We start from the raw sequence: 22975 nt of genomic DNA, 5'->3' as shown, positions 1-22975 counted from the left end.
TAGAACTTGGCAGAATGTTGACCTTTATCAACCACCAGCTGATTGACTGATTTACCTACAGCTCAGAGTAAGCACTGCTTCCAGCAGAGTGGTCTAAGGAACACCGGGGCCAGAATCACATGGATAAGAATGTATCTTAATCCTATCCCACAATCACTGAGACAGAACCTGAGGGTTTATGTCACAGGATTTTATGTTTTGACATGTTCCCTATGCAACACATCATAAGCTCACCAAATAAAGTTTGAGAATCAGAGGTGAAGAGAGAGTAGAAGGAGTTATTAGTAATAGAGAAATGAAGACAGCAGTACAACACCCTTATCTGTATCAGTAAATGCCATTCCTTGGACTGACTTTATTTGCAAATTCTGACAACAATGTAATAAATGCCATCACACGCCTATTAGAATGATTGAGAACAAACAAACCAACTGAGAACCATCAAATGTAGATGAGAATGCAGAGCAGCATCACCACTGTTGCTGGTGGGAAGGCAAAATGGCAGAACCACTTTAAAAGACAGTTTGGTGGTTTCTTACAAACCTAAGCATGATCTTACCATACAACACAGCAAGTGTACTCCGTGGTATTTACCTGAAGGAGCTGAAAACATATCCACACAAAAATCTGCATGTGGATATATACAGCAATATTATTCATAAATGCCCCAAACTAGAAGCAACCAAGATGCATTTTAATAAGTGGATGGAAAAACAAAATTATGGCACATTCATAACCATGAATGATAAATGAATGATAACAAAGGAACTATCAAATCATGGAACGATCTGGAGGAACCTTAAGTGCAGCTTGAAAGCCAGCTTGAAAAGGCTCCATATTATACCATATGATTCCAATTATACAATGCTTTGGAAAAGGCAAATCTATGGAGATAGTAATCAGTGCTTGTCAGAGATCAGGAGGAGAGAAGATGGACAGGTGAGAGCACAGAACATTTCAAGGACTGGGAAATCACTTTGTATGAATGATCCATGTCATTATGCACTTGTGAAAACCCACAGAACTACAGACATCACAAAGAGTGAGTCTTAATGAAAATATGGATTATAGTTAATAATCATGTGCAAATATTGGTTCATTAAATGTAACAAAAAGCAAACCTCAACACTGTTTCCATCACTGTGGTGGAGGATGTGACACTAACACTTTGTAGTCTTATCCATGTGATTCTGGACCTGGTGTTCCTCGGACCACTCCCAGAAACAGTGGTTACACTGCGCTGTAGGTAAACTCTGCTCATCAGCTTGTGGTTAATAAAGATCAGCATTTTGCTAATTCCATTCAGTGAATTATAAAACATAAAGCAATATGTTAACAGGAGAAACTATGTGTGTGGGATAGATAGTATATGAAACTTGGTGTATTATCTGGTCAATTATTCTGTAAATTTGTACTAAATGATAAGAATCTATTAATTATTTTTAAAATAATAATAAAAAATAAAACAAAGTCACAAGCTAGCAACTGCACAGCATCAGCTCGCTGGAATGAAGGGAAAGGTTCCGCATGCCACCTGCACTCTGTCATGTCCCGACAGCTGGCCAGAGACAACAATCCCTGTGACTGAGGGGAAAACAGGGGAGCCCACATAACACATCAGAAACACATCGAGCAAGGCAGACCTGCGGTGGAGACACGGGGCCCACATACTGACAACACATCTCCAGAACACTCTCCTCCAGGGTCAGAGCAGCACACCGCAAGGCCGGCCCACAGCCTGAGAAGCAACAGCCCACATCTCTGCTCCCCTCCACCCTCTCTCCTGAGAGTGGGCAGCTCCAAATGGCCTTGATTCCCAGGAAGACCACTGTTCAAGCTACCCCAGGGCCAAGCCCAGCCCCTCGTCTCCTGCTACTGTAGTCCAAAGAAAGCAAGTGACCGGTCTAAGGCTGTTGAGAGAGGAAGTAATAGCAAGACTGAAACACAACTATCATTTAAAAGCCAAATTTACTTTTTCATCCTGTTGGGTCCCTACCATTTATAGCTCATTTCCATGAACGTGAAGAATTGATCCCTTAATAAGATAAGGGATCCCTTATCCCTTAATAAGATCCCTTAATAAAAAGCTGGTTAAGACCAGCTTTCCATTTAGTTTTATATTTAATCAGAAGCACCAATTATTAATAGCAATTAAGAAATCAGCACAGCTAAAGTAGAACTACAATTAATACACGTGAGAAAATTTGTGGGTAACAAAGATATAAGGTTAATCAATTTAGTGTTAATTTGGTGTTAACAAATTAAATTGTTATGAATGCTTTATAACAAATTGAGGTGTAAATCAAATCAAGTTTTATTTGAATTATGTACATTTAAAAATCAACATTTATTGAGTGAGAAATATGCACCAAGTCTGCTCTAGGTACTTTACATATTTTATCCTCACACATTTAATCTTCTCGATAATCTTAAGAGATTAACAGCAATCCTACAATCCCCATTTTACAAATGGGGAAACTGAAGTACAGAAAAGTAAAGCAACTTGCTGAAAATAACACAAGATTAAAACCCAAGAGATATAGCATCAGAACCCATGTTTTTAGCCACCATGCTGTCCTGTTTTAAACTGTATGATTTTTTTTCATAAAACACATTTTATAGAAATCTAATAGTTTTTATATGCATATAAAGCTGTATTTATATAACAGCCATTAACATTTCCAACTGTACAGCATGAGCATTTAATCTACCCAGCATTTTAGGAACATTGTTATAAATAGGCAACTAAAACCCACGAGTTATATACTAAGGATGCAATTTTAAAGCATTTTTAGATGTTCTTCTAGTGATAGTTTTAAAAGCTAAAAGGAAACTTTTCTATCCTGTGGAAATTAGTGACATCTAAGAGATGCTGTTGTCAGGTCTCAAATTACTTAGGCATATAAGGAAAAAGAAAGAGACAGCCTTAGATTCTGCTGTTATTCAGCTATTAACACACTGTTTACATTAACAGTTATAATGCATTAAAAGACACTGATCAAGCTGACTTAACTAGAGGGAAAACATATGTGATTCATGATTTTAAACCACTATGAAAAGTGAGCCACAGTTACAGGCCCGATAATCTAAAAGAGGTCAGCAGGCAGGTGGCTCTCCTCACACTTCAACTATTCCACCGTGTGGGACAGAAGAGATCTTCTTCCACAGCAGTAACTAGAAAAGGAAACCCAAGTCTAACGTCATCTACATTTTTTTTTTTTTTTACCACTGCAGACAAAATTTCTGATAACAAAGTCCACTGCCAGCACACCACTGTAAACAGAACTACTACCAAAAGAGAACATGTTCTTTGAATTTTTCACACCGAATTCTTTGTTGCCTACCTGAAATCCATGCTTGCCTCTCCACCATGTACTTAACACTTTGGGGGGCATGTCAATAACAGAAACAATGTCTCCCACCTAGGAGAAAACATGTTAAGTGAAATGTTTTTAATCAAATTGTAAAGCAATCGTCTGCCTAGAATGTAAATCTAAACTGTTAAACTTTAAATCTGAACTGTATCTTATTCTCTGGCTCATTATTTCTAGAAAGACATTAATATTTCTTTCTGTAAAGAATTTAATAATCTTAACCATTTGTTAAGGAGAGGTTTACAAAAAGTTAAGCAGCACGAAGACTGTGGTCCAAGTAACATGTGTAGTAACTTCAGAAAGCCTGATTGACAGTGTGAGATTTTTTAACACTAGGCATCATCACAGAGTTAAAAAACTATTACTGCTGCTGCTAAAGGTGATCAGATTCACTTATAAAAGGAAATTTTAAATTACCATATTTAGAACAACAACAGCTTCTATTAATACACTCAGTGAGCTGCTTGCCATGTGCCAGGCACTGGGCTGAGCAATTCACGTATCTTATTTCATTATATAGGAACGCTCTAAGATGTCTGCAATTACTGGGTTATTCTTAGTACATGTAAAATTGAATGACAGCTACATTTCTTTCAAAAGGCGGTTCAATATAACATTCCTATTGAACAGCTGACTTTGTTCACCCTAAAAGACAAACTAATGAGTTTATACAAACTTTTACAAAATCCTAAGTATAAAAATAGCAAAAATAGTTTTTAATAATATACTTAAAGGAAGTTGTAATCTTCAATCAAAATAAGTGATGATCTCTGTGATAAACCAGTTAGGCACTGCAGAACAATGTTGCTAGTGTACACAATATTGCTTCACGAATTTTTGTGGTATATTCATGACTAATTTTTCCAGTCATGAACATCCTCTTCACAAAACCATATTTGCTAACAGACACGGTATCTTTCAAGATCAAGGATTCTTTGTGTATAGAGCTAAAAATTTAGTTGAGAACTATTTGAATTCTGTACTGTAAAAACGTACACTTTTTTTCTCTTAAATTGAATAATTGCCAGCATTTTCTTTTGATCTCTCATCAGCCAGTATTAACAGAAGAAACTTAAATCCCCTTTTTTTGTATCTGATAGCAAGAAATGTTCATTTCACTTTTCATTTGGTCTTTACCTCAATCTATGAATAAAAAGAAAAAGTATCACTGGGTATTGTTTTTAGGTGCCAAAAAAAAAAAGACAAAAGACAAGAAGATCTGGCTTTCAAGAAGCTCATAGAGACAAAGAGGAGAACAACTTTGATTGAATGTAATAAGTGACTCTCAGAGATAAGCCTTGAGAACAGCTCAGAATGACATTCAGTGCAGGCTCTGGGCAGGAGTTAGTGGGGCAGAGGGGCGGGGGTGGGGGTGGGGTAGGGGGAGAAGTGGAGTATGTATTTCTTGGAGTAGAAGGAAGAAAATCAGGGAGACTTCCTAGAAGAAATGGGGGACATTTAAGCTGAATTTTTAAGAATGAGTATAGTCATTAAAATAAAAATAGATGGCATGCCAGGCTGAAGACAATAATGGGCAGAAACACCTGGTGCTTTTTGTTAAGTAAATGACTGACACAAAGATGAGGCTAGAAAGGCAGCACGGACTGAGCTAACACAGAGTATCTTTGGTCACTTACCTCTAAGGTCAATTCATCTGGGGCCCGAGCAGTGTACCTCTTGATAACATGGGCAGCACCAACAGCAGGAGTGTTAATAGAGGATTCTTCATGAACTAGAAGGTGATTTCCCTTATTATCAATCTAGAACAAAGAAAATATACTATGAGATGGTTAAAGACATGGGACTTGCAAGTTTCTTGGTGTATCTATATAACTCAACTCGATTTAGAAAAACTATAACCCAAAGAATCTTAAAAGAAAAAAAAAAACCCACTTACTGACTACTTACTATATACCAGTCATTGCATTGTACATATATTATATATATAATTGAATCTTCACAACTTTAAAAGATACTTATCATCATTATCAATACCTAACAATGAAGATGCTAAAGCCAAAGAGATTTACATAAATTACAGAAGATTAAATAATTTGTCCCAGATCACACAGCCAATAATGAAGAAACAAGATCTCAATGCAAGTTGTACTGGCTCTAAGTTCTATATTCTTTCTACTTTTCATCATCTTCCCAATTTTCACTTAGAAAATAAAGTAACTTTACCTATGCAAATTAAAGAAAAAAATCTAACATACTGACTGGATACTGTATCACTCAAAACATTCTTAAATCAGATCCTTTAAAAGGATTTAATTGTCTCTTGTTTTTAAATGACTAAAAACTATTTTCATTACTAAGTCAATTAAATATATATATATATACACACACACACACACCTTGCTAAATGTATAAACATTAATATATTGAATACCAAAACAACAGGTGTCATTCTGATTCATAAAATAATATTAAAACTAGCTTCCTGGATTATCAAAAAAGACTTGAGATAAAAATATTTAATGTACCATCTCTATCTTCCAGAAAACATGAATAAGCCCCACTTATTCGATTCCTGAAACTCAATAGCTATCAAAATTCACATGGGATTTCTTTCATAGGTAATTAACTCTAATAAAGAGTGAACTAGATTAATACCTCCATCCAAGTAAGGGCAGGTCCACAGTTGATCTTGTTCCCAGCAATAGCTGAAAGGCGGGACAGGTAAGCCATAAGCATCTGAGTGACCGACTAAAGAAAAAGAGAAGATTCAGTGGTAACAGCTTCTCACTGCTAAAGAAACTGGTGTAAACTGGTTGTTTCTGGGAGGAAAAAATCTGCAGATTTTCAGGCATTTTCATAGTCACAGAGGTTCTTCATAGAGGCTTCACAACTCCATGAACTGACACTACGGGCACTTAACATAATTTCCTATTTGTTGCATAATTCCCTTTCACTCCGGCCCCTCATCATCAGGGGTCATATAGCTTCTAATTTGGTTGCCTTCCCTTTCTATTTTTGTACTGAAAATGTAAAATGACAGCACAGACATAATTACTTTCCTTCCCAGCTTCTCCCCACTACTCTGAAACTTTCTCCAAGGCCTGCTGCAGTCTTCGCCCACCCAGCCGTGGCAGGACAGTTCACGCGTGATCCTCCACCTCAAGTCAGCTGATGGTCCAGGCATGGGACCCAACCGTAGCCTAACAGGAGTTGCTGCAGGAATCAGGAACTCCTAATTTCAGCTCCGTTTGGCTGCTCTTTTACAAAGAGATAAGAACCCGGTACCTGTTGGGAGCGGTCATGTTCTGAGACAGTCTGAGAAAGAAAAACCAACAGACAGAGAAGGGAAATGGAGGCAGAGAGACGTCCAGGTTTTCTATCATACGACAGAAACTGTGGTTTCAGGACATTCCTGAGGCTTTGCCACAGTGGCAGTTCTTGCATGACTGGAGCCTCTACTTTGCCTCCACTATGTAATTGCCCAGGAATTAATTACAGATTTGGAAGGGTTTTCCCCTCGGGACTTGCACTATTCTCAAGCATCCATTGTGGCTGCTAAGCAGTCTAATGCCAATACATTCCTTGTCCCTTTGAGAAAAATCTCATTTTTGCTCTCTGGAGGCTTTTTGAGTTTCCTCTCTGCTTCTGGCATTTTGAAATTTTATAATGTTTCTAGCTGTTATTATATTTAACACTTAATGGACTGATTTAATCTGAAAACAGGCTCTTTTAATTTAGGGAAACATTATGCTTTTGGAGAACGAAATGGCAACCCACTCCACTATTAATGCCTGGAAAATCCCATGGACAGAGGAGCCTGGCAGGCTACAGTTCAGGAGTCGAACACAAGTTAGTGACTAAACCACCACCACCATTATGTTTTTAGCCACTTCCATCCACTCTCTCCTCCTATAACAACTCCTATAAAGCAGCAGGAACTTGCAGGAGCTTCTGGATCTGCTCTCTGGGACTCTCGACTGTTCTCTCACAACTTTTTATCCCCTTGGGGCTGGGTTCTTACAGAGTTTGCCCTTCCTGCTCACTAATTCTCTCTTCGTCTAAGTCCATTTTGCATGTCGTCCGGCTGTTAATGCTTGTTATTATTAAAATTAACTTAAATGACCATATGTTCATTTCTAAGAGCTCTAATCATTTTATTTTTATAAACTCTATCCTTATTCCATGAATGTGACTGACTTGCTTTCTCTCAGGATGGTAGTCACGCTTCTCAAAGCCCTCTGCTGGCTCTTCCGTTACTTCATTTATTCCAGTTTTTACACTGAAGATTTCTAGTTTACCTGTCCCTCTGCAGTCCTCCTGCAGAAGTTGCTCAAACTGTATTATCTTACCCCCATAAATCTTATCCTGTCCACTCTCTAAGATTCCTCACAATTTTGGACTCCCTGATGGTTATATTCATTTTCTAATGTTATAAAATAATCTCCTTCCTCCTAAATTAAAAAAAAAAAAAAAAAACTCTCTTATACTTTTACTAGAAAATTTTGACAGGCATGGAAATAAGTGCATGGACACAGCCTGCCATCATAAACTGAATAAACAGCATCGTTTGAATATGCATGTCTTTGATTACTAGTGAGGTCAATATTTTTCCATATTTTTGCTTCTATAGTTTATATTCTCTTTGAAAAATGATCTGCTCACATATATCACCTACTTGTATATTAAGATATGAGTTTCTTTTCATAAAATTATACAACAAACCTATTTTAAATATCCTAAAATATTACTAATTTTTCTACTATTTTAAGAAATAATCTCACAAATCTTCCTGAGTCCTCAAAATAAGCTTTTACTTAGTATACTAGCAAAACTTTTCTGCTGATTTACATAATAGTGATTACTTCTGCAAAGTACTAAACGCTCACCTCTGGACTGTCCTTCAGAGCATCAGAACGGGGAAGCTCTGATAGCTGGGAGAATCGTCGGTCATAAATACACAGATGAAGATGTTTATCAAGTACCCGAAAATCTTCATAACTTCTTTTAACAATCCAACTTTTGCCCTACGAGTAAGAAAAAAAAGACCACTATAATTTGTCTCTATTGGGAGTGGTCATGTACCAGGCTTTATTCCATAATGATAGGTTATTCATGAGATTTTATATTTACTAATTAATTTGACAGTAAACAGTTAAACTCTGAAACCCTCTAATGAGTTGTACAACAGTAAAGCATTAATAATGGAAAATGAGCTACAACTGTCCACTAAACCTCTTCTTACGACTGGTCAAGCCCACTGGTTCTCCCTGGGAATAATAACTAGTAGACGGAAGATAGCATGTGATCTTGATTTTGTGTAGAAGAATACTACTAAAAATTAAAGAAAAATAAAATTGTGTTACTGATCAGTTACCATGAACATTTTCTGTGACCGACACTAGCAATGCACTGACAATCAACACCGCTAAAATCTCATCTGCAAGCCTTCGGGGTGCTTATCATATCTAGAACCCCCTGTATCTCCCCACTTTTCGGTCTTTCTTCCTTTCCTTGCCTAAGCTCTGAAGCTCATTAGATATGAAAATTTAGTCACAGAACATTTTTATCACATACTGTCTTCTAATTTTCTCTCGAATCCATCACTTCATAGCCTGAGTTTTGGTGAGGACCCACAACACTTCTGACCTCCCTGCCTCTGGTCTCCTCCTCCACTCCCCTCCCCTAATAAGAACTACAGAGCTTGTCAGGTCACACTGACAGAAGGCCTTCAAAAGCTCCCGTGGGCAGTAGTGATGAACTGGTCTCTACTACACACGATTTGGTTTGACAATTTAATTTTTATGTGGGGGCTTTAGTCGCATAAGAATTTGGAGGAACTGGGAGAAAAAGCAACCATCTCAGAAATGAAGAAAAATCTCTAATGTAGTTCTTTTCCATTTGCCTCTGCCAGATGCGGCAGAAGCAGAAGGTACCACTTCACAGGCGAGAGGCTGAATTCTAAACACAGGTATTGCCCATAACTAACAGGATAAATATGCCTAATCCTACTTTGGACTGCAATCCTCCATTACACAGAGAGCAATACCACCTCCCTCTTTCAGAGGGGGTTGTTAGAATGAAATAAGAGAACAGATGTGGAAGAAAATTTAAAGAACAGTCCCTGGGTCCCAATTCTAAGAAATGTTAGTTCAGTAACTCTGGAATGGGATCGTTAATCTGATGATCAGCCTGATTTGGAAACCACTGATCAATCAAATCCAAACATACTTGCACATATGAGAACTTGCATCATCTGGGCCTGTTTAAATCTGCAGTGTGATCCCACTCACTACTCCTCCATGCTCTTTCTTTGCTTTCAGTTATGTTCAATTACTTGCATTTATTCCATTTGTAAAATGTTCCTTTTCTTGCCTACATGATTTTTAAGTGCTGTTCTTCTGCTATGCAAAGTCCTTCTTTTACTCTTTGCTCAAGTAAGCTCCTTTGTTTTCTCACTTCTATAGTTGCCATCTACCCAAAGCACTTCTGAGTCACAACAGTGGGTTAAATACTTGTTCCTTTGGGATGGCAAAAATAAGAAATAAATAAAAATGAACAATAAGGCAGAGAAAAAGAAAAACAACTTATTGCATAGTTACAAATATTTTTTCTTTCACACATATATTTCAAAAATTATGCAACCCTTCAAATATCAGAAAATTATCAAAATTATTTTAACATATGTATATTTCTATCAAAGAGATTAAACAGATGGTGACTTTTTATTTCAAAGCTCTGGGCTTTTTAAAATTGAAATATAGTTGATTTACAGTATTGCGTTAGTTTCAGTACAGCAAAGTGATTCAGTTATACTATATATGTTATTTTTTCAGACTATTTTCCACTATAGGTTATTACAAAACAATAGATCTTTTACCTCCTAGGTTAAATGTATTCCTAGGTATTTTATTATTCTTGATCCAATTGTGGAATTGCTTTCTTAATTTCTCTTTCTAGTAGTCTGTTATTATAGTTCATAGAAATGGAACTGATTTTTGGTGAGAAGTTTGAAGCCTTCCAACTAAGATTAGGAACAAGGCAAGGAGATCCTCTCTCATCACTGCTTTTGAAACTGTATGAAATTCCTAGCTAGTGCAATAAGACAAGGAAAGGAAGTAAAAGATATACAGATTGGGAAGGAAGAAATAAAACTGTGTTTATACACACATGACATGATCGTCTAGGTAGGAAACACAAAAAAACCACAAAAAAAATTCTAGAACTAGTAAGTGAGTATAGCAAATAGCACGATAGAAGGTTAATAAACAAAAATCAACTGCTTTCCTATATATCAGGCAATAAACGGCTGGAATCTGAAATTAAAAACACAGGACCATTTACATAACTGCCCCCAAAATGAAATAGTCAGGTATAAATCTAACAAAATATACAGAAGATCTACACGAGGAAACCTATAAAACTCTGGTGAAAGAAGTCAAAGGACTAAACGTGGAGAGATGTACCATGTTCACGGACAGGAAGACTCAGTATTGCCAAGATGTTAATTCTTCCCAGCTTGATCTATAGATTCATAATGCTTCCCCAGAAAAAATCCCCACAAGTTATTTTTCTGTATATTGACCAACTGATCCTAAGGTATTTATGGAGTGGCAAAAGACCCAGAATAGCTAACACAATATTGAAGAAAGTTGGAGGACTGATGTATGTAACTTCAAGGCTTACCATAAAGTTACAATAATCAAAACAATATGGTACTGGCAAAGGAATAGACATATACATAAATGAAATAGAATAGAAAGCCCAGACACAGACTCACTTAAATACAGTCAACTGATGTTTGATAAAAAAAAAAAAAAAAAAAAGCAAAGGCAAAACAATGGAGAAAAGACAGTTTTGTTTTGTTTTAAATTTTCAACAAGTGATGCTGGAACAACTGAACACCCACAGACAAAAAAATAAATCTAGACACAGACCTTACACCTTTCACAAAACCTAATTTAAAAAGACCTCATTAAGACACAAAACCATAAAACTCATAGAATAGAGCATAGGAGAAAATACAGACGACCTTGGGTTTGGTGATGCCTTTCTTTAGCTATAAGAGCAAATGTAAAATCCATGAAAAAAAGAATTGATAAGCTTGACTTCACTGAAATTAAAATTTTCTGCCCTGTCAAGAGAATGAAAAGAAAAGCCACAGACGTGGGAGAAAATACTGGCAAAAAACATACTATTATCAATATTATCCCCCTTATCAAGGGATCATTAAGCAAAATATACAAAGAACTCTTAAAATTCAACAATAAGAAAACAAAAAACTGATTTAAAAATGGACACCTTACCAGAAAGATATATAGATGGCAAATAAGCATATGAAAAGACACTCCACATCATATGTCATCAGGGCAAGGCAAATATAAAGAAGAAGATATCACTATACACCTAACGCTGCTGCGGCTGCTAAGTCACTTCAGTCGTGTCCGACTCTGTGCGACCCCACAGATGGCAGCCCACCAGGCTCCCCCATCCCTGGGATTCTCCAGGCAAGAACACTGGACACACCTAACAGAGTAGCAAAAATCCAGAATACTGATAACACCAAATGATGTTATATACATTCCTGTTGTATAACAGGAATTTCCTTTCTTGCTGGTAGGAATGCAAAATGGTATGGCTTCTTTCATAGACTTTACACTTTCTTACAAAATTACTCATACTCTGCTTTACCATAGGATCCAGCAATTGCACTTCATGGTGTTTACCCAAATGAGTTGAAGTTATGTCCACACACAAACCTGCACACAAAGGTTTACAGCAGCTTTACTAAAAATTGCCAAAGCCTGGATGCAACTGACACGTCCATTAGCTGGTGAATTGATAAATAAACTTTGGTACATCCAGATAATGGACTATGACTCAGCACTAAAATGAGGTAAGTATCAAGCCACGGAAAGACATGGAACTTTGTGAAAGTCACCATCCTGGAAAGGCTATATATTATATGATTCCAACCATAGGACACCATAGAAAATACAAAACTATAGAGACAATTTTTTTTTAAAAAATTGGTGGTTGCCAGGGGCTAGGGAGCAGTGAGAGATGACTAGGTAGAGCACAGAGAATTCAAAGGCTAGTGAAACTATTCTGCATACTATAATGGTGGATACACATTTTAAATTTACCCAAACCCAGAGAATGAACAACACCATGCCATGAGTGAACCCCTATGACAATGGTATGTCAGTGGAGGCTCATCTGTTGTAATAATGTACCACATTAGTGGGAGGATGTCCACAGTGGAGAAGGAGGTGCATGTACAAGGACAAGGGATACATGGGTACCTTGTATTTTCCACTCAATTTTGCTGTGAACCTAAAATTAGCCTTAAAAAAAATCAAGTTTATTAAATTTATAAAAAGTAATCATGTTCTCTTCTCTCTAGAGACTCTTGCTCAAAGAAATAAATACCAAGCAACCACATAAAGGCAAGAGCCTTCAGAGACTCAGAGACTCAAAAGGTAAAGACTGAGGACTGGATTTCAAAATTGCTTTCCTCATACATCAATAAACCGATTTCTTTCAACTTTTAAGAACCGTTCCGTGCAATTAAAATGTCTGCTCTTTAATACAGATTTACACACAGGAAATTAAAAGCTTAAACATAATTTTCAAATCCTCTAAAGTTGCTTTAAAGTCACTGAGTAAAATTATAAAAACAGCAAAATACCTATCTTTTTAGTGAATATGGGAGAAGAACTTTAAATTTTCTATGTAAAAACAACCTTATGGTGCACTGGGAAGACCCAGAGGAATCGGGTGGAGAGGGAGATGGGAGGGGGGATCGGGATGGGGAATAAGTGTAAATCTATGGCTGATTCATATCAATGTATGACAAAACCCACTGAAATGTTGTGAAGTAATTAGCCTCCAACTAATAAAAAAATTAAAAAAAAAAAAAAGAAAGTTTAAAATCTAAAAAGGAACAGATATGTAAGTGAATAAAATTACAGAAGAAAGTAATTCTGCAGATGCAGCATGTATTGTGGATCTAGGGTTCTGAAGGATCTGCACAACGTAACGTGTTTTCTGGAACTGTAGAAAGAACAGAGCAAGATCAAACTAAAAATAAAAGTAATAGTAGGATTGTTATTTTTAAAGACTTTACATGCCTTACATTTTGTAACATAAGACGCTTATGCAAACAAATGCAAAAAAATGACACCATACAGATTATTTACAAATAAAATAAAATAAAATACCATGATTCAAAAAAAAAAAAAAAACCTTAATCATGCCATTTCCAAATAAGCTGAATAAAGTAAATGATCAGAATATTCCAGAAATTCAATTATTTATTATAAAGAACAAAACAAAAAAATTCATTATACATGTCTAAATTTTAATTTGCAGCTAATTTCTAACCTGAATAATGTATCAGTAAGTATTGTTCTCCAAGGATAACAAAAATCAACAAAGATAATAAAGAATAATAATTCTTAAAAAGGATGAGAAAAAAGAAAAATCCCAGTGTATACAAGATCAAATTCCTAAGACAAAATTTTCCTTTCTCTCATTCATTCACCAGATATTTACTGAACATCTACATAGTACCAAGCCCTGGAGTATTAAATGCAACAGAGAAAGGACCATTAAACCTCTGACTTCTTAGAATGTATTTCAAATGAGAAGGAAAAAAAAATCCTACTTTTAAGTTAATAAACTGTCATGTTGTTTAGTCGCTAAGTTATGTCCAACTCTTTGCTATCTCATGAACTATAGTCCTCCAGGCTCCTCTGTCCACAGGATTTTCCAGGCAAGAATACTGGAGTGGGTAGCCATTTCCTTTACCAGGAGATCTTCCCAACACAGGGATCCAACCTGCATCTCCTGCCTGGCAGACAGATTCTTTACCAATGAGCCACCTCGGAAGCCCTTAAGTTAATAAATACAAAAATAAAATAATGACAATTCTGTGCTATGAAGAAATAAGCAAGACCCTACTCCGGTCAAGGTGGTGAGGGAAAGCCCTTCTGTGAAGGTGACGTCTAAACGGCCTCCTGAGAACTGCGCAGGCACCAGACATGCACGTGCATGTGTGAATGGACTTACAGGCTGACCAAAGGTAACACCTTGTTGAGGAAAAAACTCAGGGTCTTAAACTGACTGAAAACTAGTGAGACCGAAGCCCAGGAGTGAGAAGACTGTCCCATGATGTAGAAAGCAGGCAAGGTCCAGATCCTGCAGGGCCCTCACAGGCCTTGGTGAGTAGTTTGGGTTTAGTTTTAAACTCAGTGGAAATCTATGGCAGAGTTTTAACCAAGAGAGTAACATGTTTAAATTTGCATTTTACCTCACTCTGGCAGTTGCTATCACAATGGCCCAACAAGGGACAGCAGCTTGACTATAGCTTGGTAATAACAGAGGGGCAATGAGTTGTTGCTGCCGTATGGTCACCATGTCATGTCCGACCCTTTGTGACCCCGTGAACTGCAGCTCGCCAGGCTTCCCTGTCCTCCATGATGTCCTAGAGTTTGCTAAACTCATGTCCATTGAGTCAGTGATGTCATCCAACCATCTCATCCTCTGTTGTCCCCTTCTCTTGCCCTCAGTCTTTCCCAGCATCAGGATTTTTCCCAATGAGTTGGCTCTTCACATCAAAGTATTAGAGCTTCAGCATCAGTCATTTCAATGAATACTCCGGGTTAATTTCCTTTAGGATTGATTGGTTTGATCGCCTTGCTATCCAAGAGACTCTCAGGAGTCTTCTCCAGCACCACAGTTCAAAAGCATCAATTCTTCAGCGCTCAGCCTTCTTTAAGGTCCAACTCTCACATTCGTACATGACTAATGGAAAAGTCATAGCTTTAACTATATGGACCTTTAAACAAATCTATAATATATATTTGCAGTTCTTTCTGAGAACAGTCTTCACCCATGACCTTTGAAGACCCTTAATCATGAGAAAGTTTATCATGCAACAGAATTAATACTATGAATTAACTGTATGCATGATGAAGTTCAGTAAAAAGAAAGACCTGATTTAAATCTCAGGTTGACCTTATCCTGAACAGGGGACTTTACACAAGTTACTTGACACCTACGAGTGACAGTTTATTCTTCTATACAATGGGAACGGGCTTCCCTGGTGGCTCAGATGGTAAAGAATCCACCTGCAATTCGGGAAACCTGGGTTTGATCCCTGGGTTGGGAAGATCCCCTGGAGGAGGACATGGCAACCCACTCCACTATTCTTGCCTAGAGAATCCCTGTGGACAGAGGAGCCTGGCAGGCTACAGTACATGGGGTTGCAAAGAGTTGGAAATGACTGAGTGACCAAGCACATAATGGGAATAGTTAACACCTAAATTTAATAAAAAAAAGTTTTCACACTTAAATAAGAAGTTTGCCATCTGCTTATACACTGTGTCCATATACAGGTGCTCTTCAAACATTAATAATCAACTCCATCCCCTTAGTAACAGCATATGCTAAATGGACCAAGTGGAGGAGATACTTAATACTGAGGAATGCACTGCTGATGGTGGAATTTCAAGCATCAGAGTACAGGAGATATTTTGAGGCAGAAAAGCATTCCCCTACAAGCAACTGTTTATTCCATCAACTGGGACATTAAAAAAGGCTTCGTGGTATTGTAAATACTTACAAAACACTTCAGGAAAAATGAGTTATTATACATTGATGAATTCTGGTTAAAATACAAAGGTAGTTCATAAAATCCAACTTCAATAAGAACCATTCATTTCAACTACTCTAAAGCTTACTATGGGATAATAAAATATTAAGAAACAATTTTTCTTAAACTAATAAAACTACGCTTAGAGGGGGAAAGATCAGACACAATTTTCATTAGGGCACATACCGGAATAAATTCTTACAATAGCTAGGTTTAAATGAGTTATTTTCAAGTTGACACTTAAAAACTGATATCTGCTTATCTGCTAGTGAATAAAATAATAGAATACAAAACGCTTTTAAGATTCCCTACCACTGATAATACACTGCTTTATTCTGTGTAATGGGGCTCAGTGTAATTAGTGTCAAGGTTTATCTAATTTTGTTTTTTTCTAATTATTGAAGTTTCAATAGTTGAGACATTAAAGGTTTTTCCATTTTCCTTATCTACCTTGACCTGTTCTTGAATATCCTAGGATTTTTATTAATTTTCATTGATTTCAAACTAAATACATATTTCCTGAAAAGCAAGGAATACACAGAGGAAAAATTAGTATGCTTTGCAGAAAAGAAAGTGTTCCCACTCAGATCAATATCATGATACAAACTCAGAAGAGTGTTTCTTCATTCACACTGTGTTTCTTCATCTGTTTGTTCCATGTAACATTCCCCTACCTCCACCCCCAAGTCTGTTTCCTTGGAGAAAAGAATTAAGACATGAAGGAAGGAACACGTAAGGCATATGGCTATACTGGTCAAGACAACTTATTCTAAATAATGATCAGTAGGAGAGGGAGAGCATTGAGAGCTCAGTCAGGGCATTATGCAGACCTGTCTCCAAGGCATTTGAGAAAGTCGCTTTGTCCATGGTTAACGTTCAGCTGAGATACACGGATATGGCTGAATGAGATCTGAGTGACAGGTATCTGCTCCAACTGCTTTTGGCCTAGTATACCAGCTAGGAAATATTTTTATCCGTTCAGTTCAGTAGCTCAGTTGTGTCCGACTCTTTGTGACCCCATGGACTACTGCACGCCAGGCTTCCCTGTCCATCACCAACTCCCGGAGCTTGCTCAAATTCATGTCCATCGAGTCAGTGATACCATCCAACCATCTCATCTTATGTTGTCCCCTTTTTATTGCCCAGATTATATAGTCTATTGGGCTTCCCTGGTGCCTCAGATGGTAAAGAATCTGCCTGTAATACAGGAGACCAGGGTTTGATCCCTAGATTGGGAAGATGCCTTGGAGGAGGAAATGGCGACCCACTCCAGTATTCTTTCCTGGAGAATCCCCATGGACAGAGGAGCCTAGTGGGCTACAGTCCATAGGATCACAAAGAGTTGGACACAACTGAGTGACTAACACATACAGCCTGTTGGCCTAGGGTTGCAGCCAGTCAACCTAGACTTTCAGAGGCTTCCACTTAAAGTTTTATAGAGGAAGGTAGACAAAAGATACATCTTTACATATATGAATGCTATCCAGGTCCTGTCCACTGAAGTCAAGCAAAGAAACTAGATTATTAGAGTTGGTGTATTTCTCTAATTCTTTAATAACATCAAACTATGCCTGCAGACTTCAGAGTGGCCAACTAAGTATAAATAAAACTAGAATTATAATGGAAAAACAGAACAAAACCACAAGACTGAGGTTCAAATCCTGGTCTTTAATTTCATGACCCTGGGGAAGTTACTGACATTCTTTAGTCTTACATTCATCATCTGTAAGATGGAAACCAGACCATTTGCCTCATAGAGCTGTTTTAAAATTAAATGATACTCTGTATGCCATAATATTTGTGTACCAGACATATAAGAGATCAAAAAATGCCTACTGAATTTGGATCTATGCAGTATGGAACACATGGTTTACATTTCTGGGTTCACAATTTAAAAAGAAATTAAAGCTTTAAGAGGCAGAGGCAAAGACACCTTACAAGATTCAAATGTAACCTTAATACCTGAAGAATTAGTACCACAGCCTACAGAAAGGGAAATGATCACAGTTGTTTAACTGGACACTTTCTTAGAAAAAAGAACTGGGGAAGAAAGTGTGTTAAAAAGGAAGGACCAAGAATTTTGGTTAAATAAAAATAAATTTCAAGTGCACATTATTAAAAATTAGAAATTAGCAAAGATATGAAATATGCAATTAGCTTCTATGATGAATAGATTACAAGGAATAGAGGTGATCATATCTCATTTGAAGATAATACAATTTCTAAAATCTGTTGTATATTGCAAATTCCCAGGAGATGTAAGAAAAGCTAGCAATCAGGAAACTGAAGTCCTTAGGAGCTCCAGCTAAGATTTCATATAGCTTAGGAAAGCAACTTTCATAATTTGGGCCTCAATTTCCTCATTTGCAAAATTAGAAGGTTTGGTTTTGAGTCTATCTTGGCTATAAAAAATGACTTTGGTCTATTATGGTTTATGGATGACATATATGGCAAGAATACAGAAGGCAAGCAATGAGAAAGTATCAACAATTACTTCCAGTGAGGAGGCAGAGGAGAAACACGACAGCATTATTACAATGCAGTAAATTACTACCTTGATGTAGTAAAAACATAACAAGCAGTCTGAAATTTTTTAAGCAGCTTGACAAGATACTTACAACCAGGAAAAAGCCTAACTATCTAGGTCACTACTTCATGGAGGCATAATCAAGTAACGATTACCCATTCTAATGTATGGTACCAAAATGCCACGCTTACCTTTTGAAGGTCATGTTTTACAGACAGCATGGGTATTTTTGACATGTTTTGCTTATGAGAAAGAATAAAAATATTTGCACTGTCGGAACAAATGGAAATCACTGCTAAGAAGAGAAGGCACTAAAAGATTTAGATTTTTGATGGGATAATAAGTTCATGACTGACATGCCAATCATGTACTCTAGATAACGAAGAAATACTTTCTAATCACCTGTTAATGGTTCATCATAAAAGCACTGGATATTTTCATGTAAAGATTAACTCACTAAGTAAAAGCATTTTTATGAAATATGACATGAAACACGGATTCAGAGCTGCCCACTTCCTCAGAGGAACCAAGATGACATATAATAAAACATGTATAAACAGTACATAACTTAGAAGATACATATATAAGCTAAGTTCAATTTCTAACCTCATATTCTCTCACCTACAAATAAAAGCACTTAATTCTGAAAGGTTTGCCCTTAAAGTCACATCAAGACTAGGAACTTAGTATTTCCCATATGAAATAGCCATTTTCCAGATTATTTAATTTTTAACTTCAGGTACATGAATAATACTTTTTTGGAACAAAACATGTAAATTCCTTACCTTACTCTCTGTCAAAGGAAACTGAAAAGTTTGTACATAAGAAAGGTTTCCTCGAAAACATTTACTTTACAATGACTAATTCAAAGACAGGCAAGAAGGCTCAATGAACAAAGAATAAATCAAGGAACTGCTTACTTGATGGAGGAAATAATCAATGCCACAAGTGACATATTTGAAATCTCATTAAGAGCAAGTCACACTAATAAGCCTCAAAAAAGTTCTAACACTGAGAGTTAAGAAAGAGCACACTTCTAAAACATGTACACATCCTACTGTTACACCACAGTGGAACTTAAAGTCTTGGTTAGAAAAACGTGCATCTGAGGCAGGCACTATTTGGTCTGGTCTCTTAATTGTAATATGCAAGCAGTAGCTGAACCATTTAATCTCATCATCAATAAAGGATATGTTTCCTTTACAAGAAAATTTAAAAGACTTTTCAAGTTTGTAAAATAAATATCTATTTAATGGACTCTATTGATCAACTCTGAGTACATGCAGAAATGCCAATATGACTGGAAGAAAGAATAAAATAAAATACCTCTGTTACCATCATCCATGTTATTTGTTCATATTTATTCATTTATTCATTCAATGTTATTCATTTACATTTAATTCCTATTAAATTTTATGTGAAATGGAGAACCACCCACAAAATTACCTGACAAGCAATGTGCACGAGGTAGACCAGCTCTTTAGATTCACAGCCATTTTTTGTTACTTCATTCTGTTCTTCTGAAAGTGAAAGCTATGTTGAGCAGAAAGGGTAAAAGAGAGGGAAAGAAAGTCATGATTAATGAGCAAGAATATAATCAGCATTCAGTAATATTTGGGCCCTCACATCAATTTAATGTAACATATGCCTTATATTAGAACTTTATTGCTTAAAGCAGATAGATAAAATGAAGAAGTCAGGATTTTTAAAAAAATGTTTCTACTTGAAAAAGAATAGCTACATGAATATGCATAACAGAATCATTTTGCTGTACGCCTGAAGCTAACATAAGATGTAAATCAACCATACTCCAATATAAAATACAACCTAAAAAAAAAAATAAATAAAAATGATCCTAAAAATTGTCTTTGTGGCATGCATCTACACTAGCACAATTGCAGAACAGCAGTAAAAAATAAAATAATACATTCATTCTATAGCAGGCTTTCATGTCCTTGATGTATAGCACAAATACGAAAGGAAGTTCAAGTAGGCCCCAAAAGACAGTATGACCAGTGGTCTCAGAGAGCAAAGGGTCCATTACAGGGACTGCATACTGGCTGCCCAGGGAACAGGCTGCCTGCAGACATGTTTTATTTCAGACTCACCATGTAGGTCTGCACACTGGATTTTATTTTATTCTTATTTGAACCACAGCTAGCATTTAGAAACTGAATGATTTCATATGAAAAAATACAAATTTCTGGCTCCTATTGAAAAATCTGAACCTCTGAACTACTGGACCCATATTCTCACATGGGCAACAACTGGCTGGAGCTGAGAAGTGACCATCCCTTTGAATGAGGCCTGTATTCTCCCAGAGACTTTGTCACAGAAGCAATTACTGATTTATTTTCTGTTGATATCTAGGTGGAATGTTAATTACCACTCATCATGCTACTTGCTTTGTTATTTTTTTACACTGTACTCACTTCACTCATTCACTCACACATCTGTTCCATCTAGGGATGTGAATTTGCAAACTCAGCTCCAGATATAGACAACCGTGAGTTCAAAAGTGCCACTAACTGGTTACATAATGTTGACCTACCTACTTAATCTCACATCTGGAAAATGGGAATGATATAATAACACCCATTCTCAAGTCTGTGCAAATGAGATAATGCATTTAAAGTGTTCACCAAGGTGCTTGGCACTCAGTAAGCACTTAGCAATCATTACCTATCATTACAGTTAATATTATAAGAAAATAAAGTTGACGAGAATATATTTTCTACTTTTGAAAGGAATATCATTGAAAGTATTAAAAAAAAAAAAAAAAAACACCAACCTCCTGGAATTAAGTAGAAGAAATCTGGACGATAACAATCATTCTCACACTAGCCAAAACTAGCCAGATTAACTCCAAAATGAGTTCCTTAAAAATTGAAAAGAAGAAAAAAAAAAAAAAGAAAAAAAAAAAAAGAAAAAAAAAAATTGAAAAGAAACCTACACAAGCTAAGTTGCAAACAGTGACGACAAGACTTTCCTGAGATAGAAGAGATTCCTATGGATGTGCTTGGATGCCTGGCAAGGATGCTGGAGGATAAGGAACCTGCCTTAGACAGGGCAGGGAGAAACCAGCCAAACCTCAGGTGACTGCCTGTGGACTGGAGTGAGGCACTAAAATTCCAAAGACCACTGTGCGGCAGACAGTCAGACCTGGGCACTCAGCAAGTGACTCCCACAGGTGTTCAGGTATCAACAAGTAGATCAACACACCAAAGCTGGGGCCAGTGGGAGAGAGCGGGAGAACTGAGAGAGATGAACCTGTGTGTGACGTGTGCAGAGCCTCCCCAAGCATAAGACAGCTGAGCACTGGAGATGGAGAGGGCAAGAAAGCTGAGGCCCCCGGAACATTTAATAAGTAGAGACCAGAGGGGCATAGAAAAGCTGAGAGAAACCCCACTGGGGCAACGCTGCATGAAGAGCATCAGGCAGCTCCACACTAGAATGAGGGCAAGGGGAGCCAGAAAGAGCTGGAGGGCAAAGGGAGCTAGCAACCAGAGGGGCTGCTCTCCCTCAGTTCAGAGAACGGCTGGCTTCACAGCAGAGCTCAAACAGACCTCAACAATTTTCCATCTTCCCTGCTTAAACAAACAAAAATCTCCTGAACTTATACTCAGAATACCTAGAAGTAACGATAAACAAAAGCAAAGTAAAGTTGCCAAAGGCCAGGTCTATATCAGGCTTCCCAGGTGGCTCAGCGGTAAAGAACGCGCCTGCCAATGCAGGAGATGCAGGAGACTCACGTTCGATCCCTGCATTGGGAAGATCCCCTGGAGGAGGAAATGCCAACCCACTCCAGTATTATTGCCTGGGAAATCCCATGGACACAGAAGCATGGCGGGCTGCAATCCATGGTGTCACAAAGAGTCGGACACAACTGAATGACTGAACACCACATCACCACCACAAGGTCTATATCAACCACAGATCAGCTTGACTCTGCCCACTTCAAACATGACTAACACAATCTAATACAACAACCTAACAGAATGGAAGAAGAAGGGATAAGTTCATTCCTGGAGGCAAAAATTATTGATTTTAGTCGCTACTATCTCTTATATAACATATTTGGCATTAAAAAATTACAAAATATACATGGAAGCAGGAAATTTTTATCCATGGTCAACAGAGGAAATAACCTAAGGGACAGACACAGAAATGCCCCAGATATTGAAATAATAAAAAGAACTTAAATTAATTATGGTAGAAATTCTAAAATTTAGTTTGAAAAGATACTATGTAAGAAAATAAGAATACACAGAATTCTAGCAGAGACTAATCTACAAATATATTCAAAATAAAAGGCTTCAAATAAAAACTATGATGTCAGATATTAATAGCAAACTGAACACAGTAGATGAAAAAATTATTGAACTTGAAAATGGATCAACAGAATGTATCCAAGCTGAGACAGAGAGGAAAAAAAGAATGATCAATCCATCAATAACA

At 37.1% G+C, this 22975-nt stretch overlaps 1 protein-coding gene across 5 annotated transcripts in view; it reads right to left on the bottom strand.

The window, feature by feature from the left end:
• ARHGAP32 (Rho GTPase activating protein 32) overlaps window positions 1–22975 on the bottom strand; it is a 191650-nt gene that overhangs the window by 61974 nt on the left and 106701 nt on the right. For 3 of the 5 annotated variants that reach the window (XM_043873299.1, XM_043873280.1, XM_043873289.1), the window contains 5 exons: window positions 19964–20050; window positions 8222–8359; window positions 5991–6083; window positions 5012–5134; window positions 3345–3422 (listed from right to left, as the gene is read on the bottom strand). In XM_043873299.1, the coding sequence (XP_043729234.1) occupies window positions 3345–3422; window positions 5012–5134; window positions 5991–6083; window positions 8222–8359; window positions 19964–20050 (519 nt within the window). Of the gene's footprint in view, window positions 1–3344; window positions 3423–5011; window positions 5135–5990; window positions 6084–6620; window positions 7073–8221; window positions 8360–19963; window positions 20051–22975 lie in introns of those variants that run through there. The other 2 variants (XM_043873307.1, XM_043873316.1) reach the window with 2 other exon arrangements.

The sequence above is a fragment of the Cervus elaphus genome, chromosome 2, assembly GCF_910594005.1.
Source record: "Cervus elaphus chromosome 2, mCerEla1.1, whole genome shotgun sequence".
Taxonomy (NCBI): Eukaryota; Metazoa; Chordata; class Mammalia; order Artiodactyla; family Cervidae; genus Cervus; species Cervus elaphus.
The sequence above is the reverse complement of the archived record's forward strand: the minus strand, read 5'-3'. Positions and strand labels throughout refer to the sequence as shown.